Below are 24,040 nucleotides of genomic sequence, written 5' to 3'. Positions count from 1 at the left end.
AGACGAATGCCTCGCTAAACGAAAAACCCGCAAGACGAAAGGGTTTTCCGATTTTTAGAGGCTTCGCAAGACGAATTTCCCTATGGGCTTGCTTCGCAAGACGAAAGCCCATAGGGAAATCTCCTGGGACAGCGGGGAAGCGCAGCGCACCTTCTCCTCTGTTCCCAGACCTGTCCTGAAGGCTTGTGGTGGGAGGTCCGGGAACAGAGGAGAAGGCGCGCAGCGCTTCTCCTCTGTTCCCGGGGCTTGCGGTGGGAGGAGGGTTTTTCCTCCCCACCGCCAACATTCAGAACAGCATTCTGAATGTTGGCGGTGGGGAGGAAAGCCCTCCTCCCACCGCAAGCCTTCAGGACAGGTCCGGGAACAGAGGGGAAGGTGCGCAGCTCTTCTGAAGGCTGGTGGCGGGAGAAGGGCTTTTCTTCCCACCGCCAGCCTTCAGAAGGCTGTTCTGAAGGCTGGCGGTGGGGAGAAAAGTCCTTCTCCCCCCGCCAGCCTTCAGAAGAGGTCTGGGGACAGACTGTCCCTGGACCTGGTCTGAAGGCGGTCTCCATAGGAACGCATTAATTGATTTTCAATGCATTCCTATGGGAAACCGTGCTTCGCAAGACGAAAAACTCGCAAGAAGAAAAAACTTGCGGAACGAATTAATTTCGTCTTGCGAGGCACCACTGTATCTCATTTATCTAAACATTTATACAACAGCTTCCAATCAAAACAAAGCAGTTTATAGGATTAAAAAGTAGCACAGTAAAACAGTAAAATACTAAACAAACACCATTACCATAGAATTTACAATAGAGCTAGAACTAAAAGCTAGTGCTCAGGAATGTGCGGATGAATAGGTGTGTTGCAAGCAACTTGTGGAACACCATTACCAGAGGTGCCTACCATATATTTGGTGTCGTATCTATGTTGGGTGAGTAGATATTAATTCCCTGTTTCAATCTTGGGCATCTCCACAATCAGGTGGTAAAAAACCCCAGACACCTCTAGCTGAATTCACTAGAAAACTGCAACTTTAACATTCTCCGATTGGCAGGAAGCACCAAATCTAATATGAGGACTACATGATTTGGGCTAGCTACTTTATCAAATATAAGGATAAGGGATAGAAAAATATTGAAACTCACCCCAGGTGGCTTATAGATCACGTTGTCCCCACTAAATCGTTCTGGTTTGGAAACAGACCTAAGACAGGTAGTTACAATTTATCTTCTTATTAAGGTTAAGTACACTCAAGGTTAAGTACACTTACAAAATACAGGGCAAGGAGCAGATTTACAGTTAGTATCCCAGTCTCTACTGCAAACCAAGCCAGACAGTTTTTTCCCCATGGCAGAGTATGAGGAGATTACAAAAAAGGGACATAGAGTAGCTTCTTTGAGGAGATAATACCTTCAAATTCAGATTTTGGAAGCAAGTGTCCCTAGTTTTTAAGATTCCTGTCAGCAGGATTTCTGGAGGGATGCTAGAGAAATATATCTTATGGAATCATGTATTCATTGATGTGTGGTCTCAGTGAATTAATGCTACTCTTCTGCATTTAATACAGTAGTATTTGAGCTACCCAAATATATCATTGTGTTTTTTTTAACAACAACAAAAATCTTACCCAAATGCAGCAAGGAAGACACAGTCATCATGCAAAATATTTGCTACTCTTTCAAAAGTCTTGTAATTATCAGAGTCTTTGTGTTCAAAGTATCCAATAATATTTCTTTTACTGTGCTGTAACAAAAAACACATGAGGCATTATAATTCGAATTTTCATTTAACCTTCAGTCCTTGAGCCGGGGGGAAAATGATTCCAATTTGTGACCAAATGGAGTGTCAGGATACGCTAAAGTTTTATGAATATATAATGAATACAAAGTCCCTCTTTGTTGCAAAATGGATTACTTGTCTAAAGTTAGCATATCTGACATCCGATTACATTATCAAGAAAGCCATAAAAAATAAGCCACTAAGGGCAGGTTTGCATGTTAAGTCATAGGTTCACTGCTTTTTGCACATGCTAGAAGAAACCTGAGCAAATCACACCTCTCTCCCTTTCTTTGCTAGGCAGCCAGAAGGATTCAACTTCCTTTTCAAAGGATGCTAGTTTAGCATTAAGTATGAACCAAATATTGTGAGTCAAAAAACCCTCTGGTCAATTTAAACAAGGCTTATGAAGCTGACTTCTTTAACTAACCACAGCTGGTTTAATTCAGAGTTCATTTGACTTGTCCATGTTCAGCCAGGATTCTTAACAGAGTGGAGAACACAGAGTAGAGAAGAGTCAACCATTGTTTAGCGTTACATACAAATGTGCCTTAATACCACAAATATAGAGCATTTGTGTAACAGTTGTCACTGACTATGAAACAGGCAGAACTTCCTAAGTGGCAAACATGCATTTCCTAAGTTAGACATTGTCATTTAACATACTGAAATGAAAGGGAGACAGACAGACAGACAGACAGAGCGGGGGCACTCACATCTAGAGACTTAATTTCTTCCAAGCTGAGTATTTCTCGAATAGGATTACTTTTCTGTTGTCGGATATAATCTGCTATGGCTGTCACCGATCTCTGACCCCGATATTCTCTCTTCATCATCATTCCATTCCGGAACAATTTTAGAGTTGGATATTTGCTTATCCTGTACCTTTGAGCTATGTCCGCTGAAAAAGTAATTAAGAAACATTTGAAAATATGCAAATTTAAATGTATAGAGTTAGTATTCTTTAACCAATAATGCTGCTATCCCCTTCTTTTAAATATCATGAGAGAAGTAATTAAAGTTTATTCTTTTAAAACCACAAACTTCCAGAATATGGGTCAGTCAGAATCCCAACTTTTTCTATGTATGGTTGCTTTTAACTAATGGGGTATTTCAGACCCCAAATACCAATGTGTGTAGTTGGGACCTTGTACTATAAATAACCCTTAATATTGTACTATAAACAGTAATCCTTAACAAAATGCCTTGTTTTGACATGTAGTCACTGTCAGAAATATGGGAAGGGTTTAACCCCAATGCTAGACCAGTAATTCAAGTGTAGGAAGGTTATGTTTTCCCAATATGCACTTCAGATGTCCAGTCAGACCACTGTGTAGTTGAGGTAATAAGTACAGTACACACATTAAGGAATTTGATCAGAATTTGCTTCTTAGCAAACGAGCACCTTTTAAAACACTTTTAACACAAACTTGCCCTTGTTCAAGAACCTCATACTATTAATTGGGTTTTGACTGCAGTAATTTAGCACTTAACCTAATTTAACCAATTAGCTAAATTAGCTGTTAATCACCTACATTTTAAGAGGCTGACATACCTAATTTCAGTTACCTTTAATTTTCTTTAAACCTTCTCTTAAGGTAATTTTGTATATATAGGTTTTTTAAAAAATACTTCATGTGATTATGGCAGTAACAATCCCAGAGAAATATGAATCAGACAGTTAAACTCAAAATAGGAAAGAGAATTGAAAATTGGACTCAAGTGTTATTCAAGTCAGAGGGGACTAGAGATGTTAGACGTTTACAAAAGGAGTTAACTTATTTCTAACATGAGGTAAGGTTCACCCAAATGGCTGCCCTGTACATACTCCAGATGTGTATTACTGTCTAGTGTTGCAGTGATAGCTGTTTCCCTCAAAAGATGGAATCTGACACTTGTAGGTTACTTCCATTATAAAGATGGATCCAAGAGGGGCCTCCATGCACCAAAAGTAAATCTCATTGGGGGGACCTATGCTTCATTGGTTCAGACACAATGGCGGCTCCTTTGAATAAGTGTCTGACAAAAGGGTGCCCTGCAAAGGGGCTGTCGATGTTGGTATGGAGAACTCTTTCTACTGCCAACAGCTGCCTTTTGTGTGTGTGTGTGTGTGTGTGTGTGTGTGTGTGTGTGTGAAACCCTGACCCAATCCATCTTGCATGATTCTAAAGACATGAGGTACCTCTATAGCAATGGGGGGTGACTGTCTGACACCTACACTATACAGCAAACAAACCCTGTCCAAGTTATGGACAGTTATGGAAGATCTGTGGATGTCTACATTATCTGAACCACCTACTCAGATGGGCCCAATTCCAAGAGGTGCTCCTGTTCAACAGCCACAGGCAAAGTCGTAACCAGTTAGATTGTGGGTGGAGGAATAGAGAACAAGGTAAGAAGATCCAACCACTTAGGAATTCTTCAACCTGGACTAAAGTTGATCAACTCTGAAAACCACAGGCATCTGAGGACCAGAGCCTGATAACCTTATACTTTGCATAAAGTCCATGCAATCAATGGCAGGAGAGGGAATACACATGTGTTCTCTCTATACACATTTTCTGCTTCCGTATCTTGAGATGAACTGTGGTATCCTGTTGGTGCACAATAGAAGAAGACCGATATTCCTCCTTGTCTCAACATCATATATCCATCTTACTTCATGGACAAAAGAGGGAATGTGTGAGGATGTGCTTGGTCAATATGGTACCTATATTAAAGAATACTATGGAAATGCCACTGGTTTTGATGCCAGTATTAAAGCTATGCATCTCCCATAGCTTTAACATGTAGCTTTAATACAATTTAACAGTGAAGTTTTTATGAAGTCAGTACAGTGGACGCTTGGGTTGCGAACGTGATCCGTGTAGGAGGCACGTTCGCAACCTGCAGCGCTGCGACTGCGCACGCGTGGGTCGTGATTCGGTACTTCTGCGCATGTGCGAGCACCAAAACCCGGAAGTAACCTGTTCCGGTACTTCCGGGTTTCGGCGTGTCCATAACCCAAAAATGCGCAACCTGAAGCGTCTGTAACCTGAGGTATGATTGTAGTGTCTTTAAGCCAACAACCCATCCTCTTAAACCAGAAAAGCAAACATTTGTGGACATGCTGGGGAGTACCTAAACAGAACTGTCACACCATGTTCCATGTCGGAGAAGTTGCTGATAAACTCATTGGGAAAACAGCACAACAATTGGCAAACAGCTGGTATATGATGGCCATTGCTCAAGATACAGGTGCACTGGCCCTTCTTCTATCAGGCCATTTCCCTCAAACTACACCACCTGTCCTACACCTTGATGCCAAACAACTGGAAGCCTTAAAATGTGCTCCCATTTGTTTCTTGGCAACCTGATGACAGGTAGCCCACTAGGGACTTCCACAGTGCAGCCAATTTCAATCCAAAGTGGGGCTTGCACTTATATGCAGAGGAAGATCCTTTGTGTTGTTAAGTTGAATTCAACAACACAAAGGATCTTCCTCTGCATATATAGCTTGGGCCATGCCCACAAAGGGGGGGGGGGTTACTTTTTGCTTATATGACATCAGGGTCATTTTGGCACCAGGTGACTGAGAGGTGGCCAGCCTTGCTTATTTGTCAAAATGGCCTATGAGGGCGGGAGTAGCTTAGGATCCAGACTTCCAGCTGGAAAGGGTTCCCCACTCTTTTTCTCTATCTGAATCCCTTGGACATATGAGACATTATCCGCTACCTCTGCATGGATGCAGTCAATGCTAGTGCCTGTGCTTCCTTTGGGCCATCTGCCCTTGCAAAGGTAGCAAGAGCCATTGTAGTGAACACAGACCTGAACGCTGCCAAGGCTAATAACCTGAGTGAAACTCAGGAGCAAAACAACCAATTCTGCTCCCCTGTAGAAGGCAGGACAAATTATTCCAGATTTTAGAAATAATTTAAACCATCATATTCTGCTGGGATATGAATAGCCAATTAAAATAGCTTGTGACAAGAAAGGTTAAAACTATCTGAAACAAAAATTGCAGCTGAAGTACAGTGCCATACCAACGGATAGTTTGTAAAGTAAGCTTGTAAGATCAATGGAGGATGGATCCAAATGTCCCATGGCAAGAACAGCAGGCAGTTCTGAATACATTCGCCTGGTCTGCAGCCTCCTGCCTACCCACCTACCTGCTTCAGGGGGCTTCAGAGTAGCCATGTTCAGATAGTAAATAACAGCTTCTTAAACCTCATTCATGCTTTTCCCCCTTGCAGCTTCCTCTCCTACTCCCACTCTGGGCTTCATCCTGCTTCATTAAGACAACATTTCCTCTTATAGCTAAGTCAAGCAACTCTGGTTCAATGTTATCCTGGTCTGCTAACCAACATTAAAACAGAGCTCCTCAGTTTGAATATTATCAGGAAACAACAGATTAATGCAAACTAGGATTGCTGCAACAAAGCCAGCACACAATTTGATGAGGGACATTTATGGTGTATGAGGTTATGGACAAACTTCTGAATCATTTCCCTAAACTGTATACAGACTACCAAAACCACCATCTAGAGACAGTAGGGTTAGCATACCATCAGCAGTGCCTTTGGAAATTATCTTTCAGAAAAGTATAAAAAATGCAAAGACATGAAATGCTGTTTGAACTAATTCACAAGTCAAACAGTGAACATCTTAAATAATTTCATTAAACCTTGACATGTGATACAAGTGGAGTCAACACAATTATAGCTACTACAATATACTTCTAAAATTGAAAACATAAAAGTGCAAACAATCTTATGATTTTTATTCATCAACAACATGTGTTGTTCATCAAAGTACTTGTTGCTGACTTCCAAAAGACTCCTACCTGAAACTGGTATAGCTGGCACACTGAATAATTGGAAACATATAATGGGGGGAGGGGGGATCTACAGGTGTACATTTAGCAAACCCCATTACATGTGTGCATGAGCTTGCATATCTGGCGCCGTGGTGCCCCCCCGGCAACTCCAAAACAAGAGAGGGGGCGGTGGAAAATGTCCTCTCCCTCCCCCACCACCCCGATCTCCGGTGTGGTGGCAGCGATCTAGTAGGAAAACGTGCTGGTGGACATGCTCTCTGGCGTCGGGGCGCCCGAGAAGGCTGCACACCGCCTTTTGCCAGGAAGCAGGAGGAGAACAGTGACCGGGAGCAGGGACGTCTTTAGCAGATGCAGAGGCTTGGGAGGGAAGCTGCGCGCAGCTTTCCTCCTAAGCCTCAGCGGGGATCGCTCTCCTCCTGTGGAGGCTTGGGAAGAAAGATGCATGCACACCAGCCATATAGTTGGCGGGGCGCAGCTGGTGGGCGCGCAGGGAAAGGGGAGGCTGCCGGCAAAGCCGTGCAGCTCCCCCACTCCCTAGGGTGCCCCTGAGAGGCCGGCACCCTGGCGCAACGAACCACTAAGACCAATGGGGAAAAAAGCTCTGACAGTTTCCAGCAGACACCTGCAACTTTCTGCTACCAGCAACCAGATCATATTAATTCAGGAAAGGAAGCACTTTATTTGGTAGGCTGCTCTTGACTGTTCAATCACTGTTAAGAGACTCCTTTCATTATATCTGCAGCATGCCATAATAATAATAATAATAATAATAATAATAATAATAAAAAACAACAATAATAAGGCATTCTTTCCTTTTCCAACCCTTTCCCACAGTATTACAGCAAAACTCCACAGTATTACAGCAAAACTCCACAATCATGTTAACCAAAAATTAAAGTGTATTTAATTTCCAGGCAGCCTCACCAATTAAACCCTTCCAATCAACCACAGTCTCAGCACCCAATTTCCTACACTACCCGCTTTTTTGTTCTTTTAAGCAGCATGGTAAAAGAGAAAAGCACTAATGCCTTCGGAATTTTAAGAACTGAATCTACACATCCTCCCAACAGAACATCTTTATATTGGTTGTGAGGGCAAGTAAAATGACATTTTGTCGTTAGGTATCAAACCTTGTGCAGGACATCAATAATTCTTTTTAATTTGCCGGGCCTCACAGACTGGAAGGATGGAGCTGCTAGGGCCCACAGTAGGCTTTAGCACCAGTGCACAAAGAGAAGATAGATTTGAGAGCCTGACCACTGTGAATGCAGTTAAGAAGAGACTGCAGTTTCACAAGGGGAATGCTATTTGCATTGCAAATGATGCCTCTGCCCAATTAACACCACTAAAAGCCAACGTATACTATACACTCAGAAACCAAAGATGTTGAGTTTTGTTATGAAAAAGCTCATGTCTACTATTAAGGGAAAAGAATACTCAATTCAGAATCTTTATAGTATGTGATGCTATACAGTAAACACAGAAGGGTGACATGAGACAGTTTAAATGGCAGCTCATTATATGGCTCAATTTGCTGTTCTGTGGCTGGGTCAACCATACCCATTACTGGCGTAATCAGGCATAACGAACTGTACCCATTATGATGCACAGAGAGTAACACTCATGTGTATTGGAGGATAGATGGGTTTTTTTTAAAAAAAATCGAAGTTAAGGGTTTTAAAAAATATATCCTGATTTAAAGGGAAGCCAAATAGAAACCAAACATGTTCAAACCAAGACTTGAAAGCTTGGATTGCAAGATACCTTAACTTCATGTTATGTTTCCTGCCCCCTTCTTCCTGCTGCAGTAATCTGTGATGCCCAAAAATGTCTCCCTAGAAGGAAGATGGTGGGCGTAGAATGAAATGGGACATTTTCCTTCAATGAACCTCCTTGAACAGAATCCATTTATCTTAGGATCCAAGCCATTGTCTTTTAAACGTGAATCATGACCGTGTATCAAACACTGAGTTAGGGCTGCTTTTCTATGTAAAAGAGAACCAGACCCCTTCGTGCTGAAAAAGCACCTCACAAGTAAGAGATTTCTGTATATTTCTTTCCAATTTTAGATTAGGGAAGGTATACACAGACCTACTTTTCCCAATACCACAAACCCCTGCATTTTATTTCATTATATTTTCTTAAAAACATATTTGCAAGAGAATGCAATTTCAAGCTTGGGGAAACTGTATTGAATAATGCAGGTTATGGGCAGCCTTTACATATGAGGTTTGTAGAAATTCCTCTCTTTGGAAATATATTTATAATTCGTTTTACTAGATATCCTTTTTTTAAACCACTGCAAAAGCTTGTACTTGCTCTAAAGAGGTTTCAAGACTTGAATTTGCACAACAAGACATTTCAAATGGTAACAGCTGAATGAAAAAGGATTACTCACAGTGCTGATCACAATCTACTCTGGCAAACACAACTTGATTCTTATCTGGGAAATCCTCTTTAATGACATTAGAAGCTTCCTCAAAAATAGGATGCAGCATTTGACTAAAACGACACCTGTTGAAAGGGAGAATACAAAAAAAAGGTCCAATTGCTGAAAATAAAATATCTGGGGATTCCATGTATAGCACCATTTGAAGCAGTAATTCTACTGTGGATTGTCATTCCCACCCACATGGAGGGGAGCAAGCGGGGGAGCCCAAGGCAGTTTCTAGTTCTAAGGGTCTACTCCTGGGAAATACCACCTGGCCATGCTGATAGGCTACATTAGACACAAATAAAATATATCTACTAGAAGTTTAAAAGCAGATTGAGAAAATATTTTGTATGTTTTGCTAATTAAATATAATAAATTTAACATTGTCTAATTTCTGTTTTGAGTCTTACAATTGCAGAAGTTTGAAAGTACTGTGTTGGTCCAATAGAAGAAATACTTACCAATCAGCATAAAAATTCACTAAAGCAACATCTGCATTGTCTAAAGGAAAGAATGACATTTTATTGTTAAATGTTGCGACAGCAGAAAACCAAGGCCTAACTAGGCACGCGCGCGCACATACACACACACAAAATCAATCTTGACATTACAGCTCCCAGAATTGCAATAGAGAGAATTTGAGCATATATGAATTCAAAGTTTGAGCTAGCTTTAGTTACAAAACCTGAATTACTAGGCTAACTTTCCTCCCCATTTATTCTCTCTTTCTCCTGGAATGTGTTGCTCTATGCTGTAAAGGTACGTACATTTGGACACCAGTTGTCAGTGGCCTTGTAAATTAATGTAAGAACCTTGAACCTGTCCTGGTAAAATTAGCATTACACAGTCACACTTTTCACACACAAAACCAAACTTATAATTGGGAAGTAAGGGTTGCAATTATGGATACTGATGAGAAAGTGAACCCCACTAAACTCAGTGCTTACTTCTGAATATACTGTATGTGCCTAGGACTGCAGTGTAACTTTGATTTTACTTTTAGATTTGCGTTATGAAGCTTCTCCAGTGTTACTGAGTTCCAAAGATAAAAGCAGTTTTTTTAGCAATTTTTATCTGTCACTGTTGCGCTCAATTTAGGATTCTTGCATTAGCTCTCTTTCTTATGACTCTGAATGCTGGCAGGAACACATACCAAAAATGAATTCAACAATATATTGCTTGAGAAAAGCAAATGTATTTGTATAAAAACAACAGGGCAAAGGTTTGCATACTTACTTAAAGTATCATCTATATTCCCACCATCGAGGCTTGTTATTTCACTTCTTGCTGGATTAAAAAACCAGGACACCTGCAAAAGTACACACGTTTTAATAAATAATCTGACATTTATCCATATCACTCTTTCTTGGTCAAATCCTCCTCCTTGTATTATAATGATGGGAGCTCCATGCATTAAAAGAACAGGGCAGGTCATGTAGGTGACTCTCACATATTCAGCATGACAAAAAAAAAATCCTTCCAGTAGCACCTTAAAGACCAACTAAGTTAGTTCTTGGTATGAGCTTTCGTGTGCATGCACACTTCTTCAGATACACTGAAACAGAAGTTGCCAGATCCTTCTATATAGTGAGAAGGTGGGGAGGGGTATTACTCAATATTCAGCATGAACATCTACATGATACTGTAGGGGTTCCAGCCCAGTAGAGATCCACGTGTGTACGGTTCTTTGTTGCAAAACATCCACACTGCTGCTTCAACATGTGCAGTGAGCTCAAGAAATATGAAACACAATCCAAGTTTACACAGTGTTGATGGCACAACAAAAGTCCATCCTAATATCCAGGAAAAGGAGCAAATATGCAAAGGCAAAATGCTAAGTCTGGAAATTCATTTATGTATTTTAAAAGACTTGCCAGGCTTTACTTTAGAAAGAAATCTTAAAGTTAAGCGAAAGATCTCCACATATATGTCTGGAGATGTTTGTTACTCTTTTCTGGTTTAATGTAACTAAAATAGTGGGGCCTTTAGCATTTTGAAGTTTGCTGCCCAGGGCTCATTTGGGAGGAAGGGTGGGATAAAATTTTAATGAATAAATATATTAATTAAGAACATAAATACATAAGTTACAATAAAAGGGGGGAACTGTAGTAAACCATGGAAAATATAAGGGTGGAAATAGGAGATACACAGATATGGTCAAAATAGGTATTATGCTAATTCAATAAAATTAAAACATGCCCAAAAGCATAAAGGTAAAGGTAAAGGGACCCCTGACCATTAGGTTCTGTTGCAGATGACTATGGGGTTGCGGCGCTCATCTCGCTTTATTGGCCAAGGAAGCTGACGTACAGCTTCCGGGTCATGTGACCAGCATGACTGAGCCGCTTCTGGCGAACCAGAGCAGTGCACTGAAACACCGTTTACCTTCCCGCCGGAGCGGTACCTATTTATCTACTTGCACTTTGCTTTTGAACTGCTAGGTTGGCAGGAGCAGGGAAAGAGCAACGGGAGCTCACCCCGTCGCGGGGATTCGAACCGCCCACCTTCTGATCAGCAAGTCCTAGGCTCTGTGGTTTAACCCACAGTGCCACCCGCGTCCCTTCCCAAAAGCATAGGATTAGTTTAAATATTTTGCTGGATCTACCTAATGAAAGAAAAAGGAAACGGAAACACAGGAGGAGAAGCTTTTTTTTAAGGTTAAGAAGGTATCATTGCCAATAAAGCAAATGTATTAATTGCAAATGTATTAATTGCAAAACAATGTATTAAAACATTTTGGTTAAGAATGAAATGAAAAGTTTTGGAATTTCCTACATTAAACCCACCCACCCACACCTGGCACAGGATGAAAATTGCAGAAATTCAGCAAAACTACTGAGACGATTAAAAAAACCCCAATAAGTTATTTGCATTTTTTTCAACAATACAGTTCTTCAGACATCAATAACAACAATACATTATAATCACTGACCTCCCTTCCACCCTTCCATGGTTTCCTCCAAATATCAATTGCTGCTGCATATTATAATCCATCCATAGCTTCTTTTTCTCATTTTAATCTCGATATCCCTTTTTACTGCTGAATTTACTCTAAGCCTACTAGCAATTTAAGTGAAAGGAAAATTTAAGTACAGTACTGTAGAGGACAGATAACTAATTTATGGTGCAAGGTATTAACTGCACCTTGCAGTCTGAACAAGATTTATTAGAAAAACTAAAAAGACATACTGCTGAAATACAGAAATGGGGAAGTGTGCTTAATTAAGGTTAAACGAGACATCAAATTCATCTGATAATCAAAGGTTAATGCAGTGGAGTGGGCATACAGAACAATTCTGCAGTATCACAAATGTTTCTATGTCCTGAATACTGGAACAATTTAAACTTTTGTTCTGCAATAACCAATGACATTTCTCTTTACCTAAAAAATGCATTTCTTTTGATAGTCAAGGCAATACACATTGTTAGGTTTCCTTTCATTAAGCAGGCCAAATTGCTAAATATATTTCAGTAGTTTTCATTAGCAAATCCTAGCTAGAACTTCGTTTGTGGTTTAGCCTTGACTAAACAGGATTACAACACTTTCTCTTGCATTAAGCTCTTTTCTGCAAAAAATGGTAATTCTGCTACATGTTTAACAAGGTGCACGTAAAATCCCACACAAACTAGTTTATTTTCTTTAGAGTGACTTTCTCTTTCCAGTTCAAATACCCGAAGCAGCTAGTAGTATAAACATTTCATGATCAGCAATAATGTGAAGCAACACTTGCAATATAAAAAAAAAACACAAGAGCAGCAATAAAATGCTAGGGAAGCTATAGTCGAAGAGAGAAATCTAAGTAGCAAGAAAACCCAAGGCTTGCTGGAAAAGTATATACTGTAATCTGACTTCACATGGCAGAGGATTCCACATCATGGGTACCACCACAGAAAAAGTCCTCTGAGCCCACTACAGAAAAACCATCAACTGCACCTCAGAAATTAGTGGCATGCAAAAAAAGCGTTTCCTAAAATGGACAGACTCAGGTTATCCCTTGAAGTAACTTTGCCCGAAGGTCCAGGCTGTATACTTGGGAACTATACCCCCTCTGAACAGGCGGGGGACCTATTAGGATGGTCCACCCTCGCGGGCAGATGGATTCAATGGGTTTCCAGACGGCTCTGAGGGAATTTCCGACTGATATGACTGGTGCTACTTTTGAAGCCCTGGGCAACCCCTGGAACACCTGAATGACTCAGGCTGTTGACATGATCGCCCCTGAACACTCTCTCCCATTTTGTGGAGCCCATTTGGCTCCTTGGTATCAGGGTTCGAAATTAGCAGGGCGCCAGGTGCATTTTGTGCCTAAAGATTCTCCATTTGTGAGCACCTCAAAAGGTCTGGGTGCCATTTTTTGCACCTGGCTGACATTCAAAGATTACCGAAATGTATGTGCTTTGAAGCCTTGAAGTATGAGGATAGACAATATGTTAAGGAGTTTAACAATAAAGAGTAAGAGTGCTAAGCAGTGTTGCCAATAAAGGTAAAGGTAAAGGTACCCCTGCCCATATGGGCCAGTCTTGACAGACTCTAGGGTTGTGTGCCCATCTCACTCAAGAGGCCGGGGGGCCAGTGCTGTCCGGAGACACTTCCGGGTCACGTGGCCAGCATGACATCGCTGCTCTGGCGAGCCAGAGCCGCACACGGAACGCCGTTTACCTTCCCGCTAGTAAGCGGTCCCTATTTATCTACTTGCACCCGGGGGTGCTTTCGAACTGCTAGGTTGGCAGGCGCTGGGACCGAACAACGGGAGTGCACCCCGCCGTGGGGATTCAAACCGCCAACCTTTCGATCAGCAAGCCCTAGACGCTGAGGCTTTTACCCACAGCGCCACCCGCGTGTTGCCAATAGATCTCCCCTAACCCTTTTATCATGTTTTTTCACTTCCACAGATGGGCATGTGTAGCAGTATTAAAGTATACCATTGGCTTATGTAGTTCTATGGTATTGTTTATCTATCTGTCCCTAGACTCATGATCTTAAATAACACCAGCTGGATGGAATTGCTGGTAATTTTAATATTTCATTTGTAGTAAACCACTTAGAAGTTCAATACATCAAGTGATATACAAATTTGGTTGAATAAAGAAGATCAGTACTGAAAACATAACCCTGGGCTCCTTCAATCATTTGGGCAGTCAGGTACTACCTGCTAGAAGCTCTGTGGAGAAAAGAGTCTGGTGGGCCTGGGACCTGGGCCTGACCTCCCTGTATTACAAAAGTTATGCTTTTAAGTACTATATGAACATTGACAGACATATAACCTGACATGACTATGTACATACACAAGGGATCTGGGGCTATCTAAGGTGAACATCTTTAAATCATTAATCTCCAATACAGTGGTGTTGCAGAAACTCTCCAACCATGAAATCGTTACTCCTAAGCCTCTCTTAAATGCCATTTACATACATTTCCAGCACAGTTCTCTCAATTAGCCCTAAATAGAAACCCAACCTCCTGTCAGGAAAGCTTAATGAGCAAAGGTGTTGCTGAAGTGAAAAGGGCTACTAGACACAAAATTAGAAATTACAACATATCCAAAACGGGGTCAGAAACCTTCTTACAGTTGACTGTATTATGTACATCAGGGCAAACCAAAGTTGGTCAGCAGAATAAGATGTGATGACAGAAAATATAAAAGGTAAGTCTTCAGAAGTAGGCTGCTGAACAGCTGTAAGGCATGGGTGACGGTATGAGAATTTCAAGTGGCGAAGCAGTGCTGAGGAAGCTCTGTCCACCCATTCCCATCTCAGGGGCTTCAAGACTAGAAGTAAGCCCAGGTAGGAGAAAAGTTACAAGGACGGGTGGGCCAGAGGAAGGGTTCAGCACTTTTCATTTGAAAATTGCTCTCACACTTCACTAGGGCTGAGCGATGTCTGGCTTCCTACATCATGATAAACATTGTGATATTTTGATACGTATCACAATGTCTGAAATCAGGATGTAAGGTGAACAGGGCAATGTCCTGAAAACTGTTACTGTACTCCTTAGGAGTCTAAAACGGATACATTTTTACTTAACTATAACTTTTTGTTACAACTGTTGGCTTGTATTAAAAAACAACAGTTAAGGATCTGGGCAAAGGTAGCATCAGATTGAAGCCACAGAATTAGAAGACATATTTATTCCATTCTTGTACTCTAATTCCTTGCAGCCTATCAGATATAGAGGCTCAGTATGCATGTCACAGTTAACAGTTTAACATGAATGTGCTGAACTGAGCTGTTTTGCTCTACCCTGAGGATTAAAAGAAGCTTACTGTTTTGGAATCAAGGACTGTGCTTTGTCTTGCTCCAAACCAACGCTTAGTGCTGTTTGAAGCAAAACCACAGTTCCCAGTTTAGACACAATGCTAAATTAGGGATCATGGTTTGTTTTCCCCACAATAGCAAGGATGAACAAAGTGGGTGAGTGCACACTACATCACTATACAGTTTACCATGATGTGTGAATGCTGTTGTCTCAAGAATCCACATGAACAGGAAGAGTCAGTCCACAAATCTATCGCTTCCCTAAGAAGTCTCCATGTCAATTTTCTTCCCTTCAGCAATGTTCCCTGGTTTCACCTTTTGTACATCACTCAGGCTTTCATCAGGCAGTGTGTCAAGGATTCCACTGAATGTTTGGGTTAAACCAGCCCTTGAATATACACAAATAGCATAAACCTTTGTAAGTTAGCATGCTTTTTGCTACTATTAAATATGCTCCTTTAAGTACTACAGCAGTCCTAGAACAACAGTGAGCTAATTTCCACAATCACATTTTATAAGTAGACTCCTATCTCTTTGATCTCTGTACACAAAAATTTCTACCAGTAACTGCTGAGTGGAAACTGGTAACTGAAATAAGAACAGGGAAGTACTCACATTATTACAAACATACTTATTAGCACAAAGCAACATGTACCCATTTAAATATACAAATATTGCTCAAAATACCATGAGCTCAATTTATGATATCCTTTAAGCGTCACTTAAAACACCATCCAAAACCAAAACTACCTAGTTGCTTCTGTCTTATTCAGTACTTGCAGATATCAAAACTCACACAGCAAGTTTGTATCAGTTTATATAAACACACAATATGTTTATATTGGGCTTTAAAAATAACGCTGAATACTAGCATTTTTTCTAACTCTGGAATACAGTACTAGAATGGAGCATACTATTTGATGCTAGTACCAGGATTTTTATTTTTTTCCAGCTATGTTAATACAACATATTCTAAATGTACATATTCTAAATGTACTTTGATCTGATCAGCATGGATCAGTTATCAATAAAAACAAGCTCTTAATTATTTTGTTCCCTATTCTTCTAGCTTCTATAATTTTTGCTTTCTCCATGTTCACTATTTGATTGTTCTCCTTACCCTCTCAGATACCCCCAATTCATCATTTTTCCTAAGTGTATCCCACATGAAACATAATCCATACACTAATGAAATTAATACAGGAACTGCCTTCCAAAACCAGAGCCATGTACCATAAAATCCATAATTTGTTTTTAATCATCAGGTGACGGCACAGCTCAAGAGACGGCAGAAAACACACAGTAATAACTCAATTAAAGGCTCACTCAATATTTAAATGGAATCTTAATCTGCATCATTTGCTCAACAGCTTTCAAAGCATTGAGCTGGTTCACACATCACATTTGATCACAGTTTAAAAAACCCCAACAGCATTTAATGTGAATATGCAGAATGCTGGTGCACACTACTGAAAAGTTCTTGCTGTGATTCTTCCCCATACCTGCCTCACAACAAGCCAGAGTCTGGCTTATCATGACATACAAGCCTGCCATAACAAGGCAGACTCTGGTTTGTTTTGCGGCACCCAGAGAGGACCATAATGAAAACTTCATTTAAACCACACTTCGTTTCATTTTCAGGTTTGAATTAATTTGAAATGCAAACTGGGCCATTTGCTCACTAGCCACTTGCCTGGTCATGTATGTCATATAATTATTCCCCTGGCATCCAGATACAAAAGCTGTAAGAAGTTGAGGTCGCCTTGATGTGTGCAGAGTTTGAAATTAGCAGGACTCCAGCACATTTTGTGCCTGAAGATTCTCCATTTGTGAGCACCTCTAAAAGTCTGGGTGCCATTTTTTGTGCCTGGCTTACACTCAAGGATTATTGAAATGTATGTGCTTTGAAGCCTCAAAGTATATGTTAAGGATAGAGTACGTATATCCTTAACAAGTATATGTTAACAATAAAGAGTAGAGTATAGTGGTAACAATAAAGAGATTAGTATAAGTGGAAGAACACTGGTCCCAGGATTAGTCTCCAGCATCTACAGATAAACATGGAAAGATCCCTTGACTGAAAATTTGGGGTGCCACTGCCAATCAGTGGATAATACTAAGCTAGGTGAATCAATGGTCAATGACTTGGTATAAGACAGCTTCTTATGTTACTATCTTTGGAGATATTTCTGCAACTACAGAAGCTGGTTAATACAACTCAGTCCCACCATACCTTGGTCTCTATTGCAAAGATTTTGTAGTCAAAGTTCTGTTAACCATATGACTAAGAAATGGAACTTGAGAAATACAATTTGGTCTTTTTCAACTACAAAAGACTGGCAAGCACAATTTGTTCTGGTTCACATATAACATTAAACCATACACTATGTGCGTGAGCCAAACTGGCCTGAGTGAAGCCTCCAACTTTTGTGCTCTCCCCTACTCTTCTCCTATGCAGTTGGCAAAAGGACTTTCCTAGCGTTCATGTTCACTTCCAAATAATCCTGGCTTCAAATGACGTAAGACTCACAGAATGTAGTCTGAAATCTTCTAGGCAATTTTTAAACAAGCCAAATTCAAACCATGGGTTATGAAGATGGCTGACTAGCTAACTCTTGCAGTCAATTCCAACTCTACAATTCTATGATTCTATGGTTTGTACATGCTAAGCTATGATTCTCTGAAAGGGAAACTAAATGCTAGCAAAGCCCTTTAATATGGCGATGTGAGATAAGGGGGAAGGGGTGTGGCACATTCTAATGTGGTTTAGTGTTAAGTGCAAACCAGATATCAAAATCTCTTGGCCAGTTCTTGTTTCCTCTGGCAACACTGTTTATGGTTTTGCTTGATTCAGCAGCTGTTTTTTTTATGCTCAAGAAAGGAAAGCATTTCGAATCAGACCCAAACTTGATAGGATTGTGGCCCGATTTGAAACAAGCCAAGTCTTTTTGAAAAGGGCGGATTCATATTCCATCCCACCCACCCCCTTCAGCATTTAAGTGCTACTTATCTCTCAGCTTGTTCATGAGAAATAATAAAATTAGATGACTTAGTTTTGGTTGAGTAAGAAAGACAGAAACAGCACCAGTCAATTTTTACAGGACTCTCCTGTTGTACTAATCTGACGAATACCTGTGATGAAAATCAAAGCTGCTTCAACACTTTGTTCCTTCAGCATTATGTCTGATAAAAACCTATCTTCCATTAGACAAGGTTAACAATACATAGACACACAAGGCTGTTTTGCCCTTTAAACTTGTCTGACAGGAACCAAAGAGACAACCTTCCCAATTTATGCCACCTAAAACTACTTTCATGGGCTAAGGAATGAGTAAGTTCTGAACTTACAATGAAACCTATTTGTTTGGGTGTTAACTTTCCCCTTGTCAATCAAATCACTTGGTGCATGTCTTCAAAGTGGATAGCTTAAGGTACCCTGGTTGCCACTGCCAAATCACTCTGCAAGGATGCTGCTGCCTGATGAAAGTCACAGTGAGATAAGGTGTTAGAGAAAGAATCAGTTAGAAAATTACTGTGTTTTTTTTAATTCACTTTCTGATATTTCCTTTTTCTTGCTTTATTTTAATAAACAACCTTGAATTACAAACCTGAAGTTAAAAGACCATACTTGATTGCAGGACTGTAGACCCATGTCTAAGGCAGCATTCAAAATCCGCAAGGCACATTTTGCACCTGGCTATTGGCCACTTGTGACCAAGATGCCCAGGCGCCAGAATAGCACCAGACGTCTCCACCATCTGGAGGATGCCTGGGAATCCTTGGAACTAGCCTGTTTTCACACACTAACAACACATTCTGTAGAATTCGATCCACTATATTTTATCTGCACAATCAGAACAAATTTCAGGAACCAAAAACTTTTATTGAAAAATATGACTTCAAGCCATCTGGCCCCCAAACAGCAACTAGACATTCCTTTTTGATGACCGTAGCCCTGGTTTAAGGAGTCATTTGGTGCCCAGCTTATATATCTGAGTTTTTAACACCTGTCTCAGGTGCTCTGTGTAAATACTACTTGGTTTAAGAAAAATGAAGGTGATTCAGCATTAAGATACTGTAAATATAGATTTTCCACATGTCCAGATTTAGGAAACTCAACAAGGTAGTATCATTTATAAATTACACAAAGCACATTGCAACCACAGGAAAGAAAGGAGTGAGTAGTTAATGCCATTCTAACTACTTTTTGTTTTTTGGTGCAACCACAGCTGTGATCCTAAGCATACTTGCCCAGAGGTAATCAATTGGACTTCTAAGCATGCATGCTTGAATCAGACTATAAGAGAAGCAGTCATGATAAATTGTTTAAAAATTTCTTATGAGCAACTGCAATTTCCATAAATTAATATAGCTCTGTGTGCTCCTAGTAAGGGAATCAAACCTAAGGGCCATCAGCTCTCACTCCTCTTTTTTGCTATCAGTAATTCCTATCCATTGACAAGCCAACCATCACATTATCATCCACCTCTTAAAGAGGTTCCCAAATGTTTCACTGAAAGAAGCAATAACAGAATTCTTGGTTTGTTCATGTCACAGTCCAAGTTCATCTAACCTTAAAGAAAGAGGTACAGAAAAAGCTATCATTATAAAAGGCCAAAAAAGAGCCCGATATATGGATATTGCAGATCTATTTCAAGAAGCTGAACTCTGTAGATCTATGCACCAGACTAAAATTTGATTTTCACTGATGTGATGAAGTCCCCCAACTGTAGCTGTTCCCTACATCCCAGCCAACTCTATACTTGCATCTTTCGTACAGGGATGTCACAGTAGAATTACCTCTCAGACAAAGAATGATCAAAAGGGTCAATCAGGGACACAAGGAAGCAGGAAGGAGTTGTTATCAAATAATCTTTTCAGACAGTTAAAATCATTCATTTTAAGCACAGAATAGTAATAATTCTAAATTTATCCAACTCCGCATCACACACAAACCAATTCCTGCCAGAACAGACTGAGCACCATTGTTCTTCAGGAGTTATAAAGTTTAAATCCCTGTAACAGAAAGCACTCTCCAGGGACAGTTCACCCATGAGGTAAGGTGACCTCTCAGGTGGCAGCATTCCCAGGGGCAGCAGATCCCAATCTTTATTCCCTCCATGTTCCTGATGTAGATCTTCCCTCACCCCTTCTTCCTTGGAGAGGGGTGGGGCACCATTTTGTGGTTTGCCTCAGGTGCCAAAATGTCTTGGGCCTACCTTAAGCCATCCCCACTCAACAGATATGGAAGTGATCCTTACTTCTCAGAGTCTGGAGGAAATTAGATGGTGGCATTTTGCACCCCAGACATCACTTAACACTGCCTTGGTATTTTAATCACACCTCAGAGCAAAAGAGCTTTGACCAAAAAATTCAAGCAGCATCACTTATTTTATGCACTAGTTAAGCGATACAGAACAGTGGCAGGCAGGTAGGCAGACACACACACACACACACCACCTGTGGTTTCCAGCAACTAGCATTCAGAAGCTGGCTCCAACTGTGGATGGAAAAGTATAGCCACCATGGCTAGTAGCCCTTGATAGACCTCTTCTCCTCCACAAATTCTTCTAATCCTCCTGTAAAGTCATCCAAGTTGGTGTCATCCCTGCCTCCTGTCGGAGCAAGTTCCACAGGTTGACATAGCCTGACTTTCACACTTCAAACTGGACTTGGGGCTGGGGGGGGGAGGTGTGTCCAAAACAAGTCTCCCCCCTCCAACCCTGGTCTTTCTCGGCCGCAACTCCTAACTGGGACCCTGGTTCCTTGAGGAGTTGTGAAGTCTGAATCCCTATAAAGGACAGCCACCTACACCGTGATATGTGATAATACTTTATTCGGCTATAAGCCCACAAGGTAAAACAATAGATAAATTAGATAAAATAGGATTTTACAATCTAAAATATCAACTAAAATATTTCAACGTATAATCTCCTTCACATTACTTACAATCTCTAGATGTACCGTGTTATGGCCTTGAAGATAAAGATGGTGCATAGAGTTTACTGGATTTTTAATAATCATGCAGCATTCCATGAAGTCTTTTATATGAAAGAACTGAAATCAGGAATCTAGCAACCTGTAAAGGACAGCCACCTACACCCTGCAGGTGCAGAAGTGGCCCTTACCCTCTACGAATCTGGAGGACATTAGACGGTGGCAACTTTGTAGACCAAGGCCTCGCACAACGCCTCCTTGGGCTCTTGAACCACATCTCGGACCCAACAGCCCTGACCAAAGGCATCCAAGCAGCGCAACTCATTTCGTGCCATAGTTGCGCGATACAGAGAGAGGAGACCCACGAACACACAATAAAACACACTTCAGCGGGGCTGCCTCCCGCTGTGTAAGCCATGCTACAGTCGTCTTCCCCTGACCCTCTTCTGAAGCCCCCCAGGGCCTCCTCAGCTGGGCTTCTCAGATGGGTCTGGGGTCTGGCCTGCCTTCCCCTCAGCGAGCCGGGCCGAGCACCGCGCCCCCACGCCGGCTGCCGGGCCGATTCCGGGTCTGAGGAGCCGGCAGCCTATCAGGCTGAGCCACACCAGCGCTAGCGGCCGCCCCACCCCGACCCGGTTTCACAGGGATACCGGGCGAGCCGGGAGGACCCAGCGCCCCCACAGAACAGCAACACCCCCCCCCCGCCCGCCCCCCAGTATCTCCGCCTCAGGCAGCTCTGCCCCCCTGCCACACACCCGCCCGCCCTCCTTCCTTCTCCCCTCAGCTCACCAGAAAGAGGAGGAGGCGGCGGCGGCCCCCGGGCTCGGGGAAGATGGCGGCAGCTCTCATGGCGGGGGGCGGGCGGGGGGGTGAGGCGGTGGGTGGCTCGGTCTCCCTGCCGCTCCGGCTCTGTGGCTCCCTTTGCCCCCGGCCTCCAGGGGAAGTGCGCGGCGGGCGGGCGGGCGGCGACACGGGGAGGAGGAAGACGCGAGGAGGTCGGCTCTCGCTCTGCGCCGCCTCCCCTTCCTCCCGCCCGCCCCCTTTCCCCTCACGCGAACCGACGCCCAGTTCCGGGTTCGAAGGCACGCCGGGAAACGTCCCCCGAGTTAGCGGCTTTGGCGGCGGCGGCAGGCCGGGCCCGGCGCGCTGGGGCGAGCGCCCTCTCTGGCCGCCAGGCGGAGCGGCAGGGCCCGAGGGCCCGGCTGGCGAGCGGCTCCGTGAGGCGGCGGGAAGGGGTGGCCTGGGCTGGCGAAAAGGCCGCTTTGAGGGGAGGGGTGTCTTCCTTGAGGAGAGGAGCTTGTGAGGTAGGTGACACGGGGAGGAGAGCGAACGTGTGCACGCAGCCGGGGGCGCGCGTGTGTGGTGCTGTCCTGCTGGGCGCCTTCTTTGGGAAGGGGGGTCGCTGTGGAATAAGGACCACCGGTAGCCATAGGATTTCCTCTTGCTCTGTCGCTGTTTTGTCCTGGCAAGCGGCTTTCCCCCGCTCGCTCCCTCCGCAACACAACAACCCTGCGAAGTAGGTCGCCCGGCCGAGAGGCGCCGCCGGCGGGCCAAGGTGGGCCTGCGCCGCTTCGCTCCTTCTGCACCGGCTGCCTCTTCGGCCCCGGGGCTCGTGGGCGGCGGTTCTTGCGGGGAGTAAGAGCCCATCATCGTAGGGAAGGGAGGGAGACAGGCTTGCGCTAAAGCTTCCCGGCAGCAGGATCAGCCTTGCCAGGAGATGATGATGATGATGATGATGATGATGATAATTATTTATTATTTATACCCCACCCATCTGGCTGGGCTTCCCCAGCCACTCTGGGCGGCCTCCAAAAATATATATAAAAATACTGTAATCCATCAAACATTAAAAGCTTCCCTAAACAGGGCTGCCTTCAGATGTCTTCTCAAAGTCTGGTAGTTGTTGTTCTCTTTGACATCTTAAAGTGAGAGAGGGCTGGCTGCCTCAAGCAGCTGGTTTGGGCGCCAGATTTCAGGCGGCTTCATTCCTCACAAAACAGCATGGATTTTCCGCCTCAGGTGCCAAAACTCATCTTGGATGTGCCCTGTGAATTTCAGGGCTCCACAGGGATTTTAACCCAGGTCCCAACCAGCCCAACCTGGCACTTGCCACCTGGGCCCCTCAGACTCGTGGGCTACGGCCAGTGTGGGTGGGAACATTACAGCTTGTTCTCGTGCAAGCATATCTGCTGGGATTTACCCCCTTCTTGCACCAAAGGATGAACCCCTGCAAGCCTACAGCCTCCTCTTCTCCCCAGAACATTTTCTGTACATTGTGGACCGATTTGAAGCAGCTTGCTTTATAGGAAATGCTATTCAGTGGTAGAGACGTCACCTTGCCAACAAAGGTCCGTATAGTTAAAGCCATGGTTTTCCCAGTAGTGATGTATGGAAGTGAGAGCTGGACCATAAAGAAGGCTGATCGCCGAAGAATGGATGCTTTTGAATTATGGTGCTGGAGAAGACTCTTGAGAGTCCCATGGACTGCAAGAAGATCAAACGCATCCATTCTTAAGGAAATCAGCCCTGAGTGCTCACTGGAAGGACAGATCGTGAAGCTGAGGCTCCAGTACTTTGGCCACCTCGTGAGAAGAGAAGACTCCCTGGAGAAGACACTGATGCTGGGAAAGATGGAGGGCACAAGGAGAAGGGGGCGACAGAGGACGAGATGGTTGGACAGTGTTTTCGAGGTTACCAGCATGAGTTTGACCAAACTGCGGGAGGTAGTGGAGGACAGGAGTGCCTGCCGTGCTCTGGTCCATGGGGTCACGAAGAGTCGGACACGACTAAACGACTAAACAACAACAACAACAAAAATTCTCAGCTATGGGGCAGGC

At 42.9% G+C, this 24,040-nt stretch overlaps 2 protein-coding genes across 4 annotated transcripts in view; one reads left to right on the top strand and one right to left on the bottom strand.

Moving 5' to 3' along the window:
* ERP44 (endoplasmic reticulum protein 44) overlaps positions 1-22,135 on the bottom strand; it is a 33,016-nt gene extending 10,881 nt beyond the window's left edge. Inside the window, exons 1-7 of the mRNA XM_028702167.2 lie at positions 21,993-22,135; positions 10,248-10,320; positions 9,473-9,512; positions 8,976-9,091; positions 2,478-2,662; positions 1,613-1,728; positions 1,131-1,188 (exon numbers count right to left, since the gene is read on the bottom strand). Coding sequence (XP_028558000.1) covers positions 1,131-1,188; positions 1,613-1,728; positions 2,478-2,662; positions 8,976-9,091; positions 9,473-9,512; positions 10,248-10,320; positions 21,993-22,052 — 648 coding nt within the window. The 5' untranslated portion in view covers positions 22,053-22,135. The remainder of the gene's footprint in view (positions 1-1,130; positions 1,189-1,612; positions 1,729-2,477; positions 2,663-8,975; positions 9,092-9,472; positions 9,513-10,247; positions 10,321-21,992) is intronic.
* Positions 22,136-22,377: 242 nt separating this feature from the next.
* INVS (inversin) overlaps positions 22,378-24,040 on the top strand; it is a 64,908-nt gene continuing 63,245 nt past the window's right edge. For 2 of the 3 annotated variants that reach the window (XM_028702156.2, XM_028702155.2), the window contains exon 1: positions 22,378-22,507. The gene's annotated coding sequence lies outside the window, so the exon portion shown is untranslated. The remainder of the gene's footprint in view (positions 22,508-24,040) is intronic. The other variant, XM_028702158.2, reaches the window with a different exon arrangement.

This window comes from Podarcis muralis, chromosome 13, assembly GCF_964188315.1.
Source record: "Podarcis muralis chromosome 13, rPodMur119.hap1.1, whole genome shotgun sequence".
In the NCBI taxonomy this organism is placed as follows: domain Eukaryota; kingdom Metazoa; phylum Chordata; class Lepidosauria; order Squamata; family Lacertidae; genus Podarcis; species Podarcis muralis.
The sequence above is the reverse complement of the archived record's forward strand: the minus strand, read 5'-3'. Positions and strand labels throughout refer to the sequence as shown.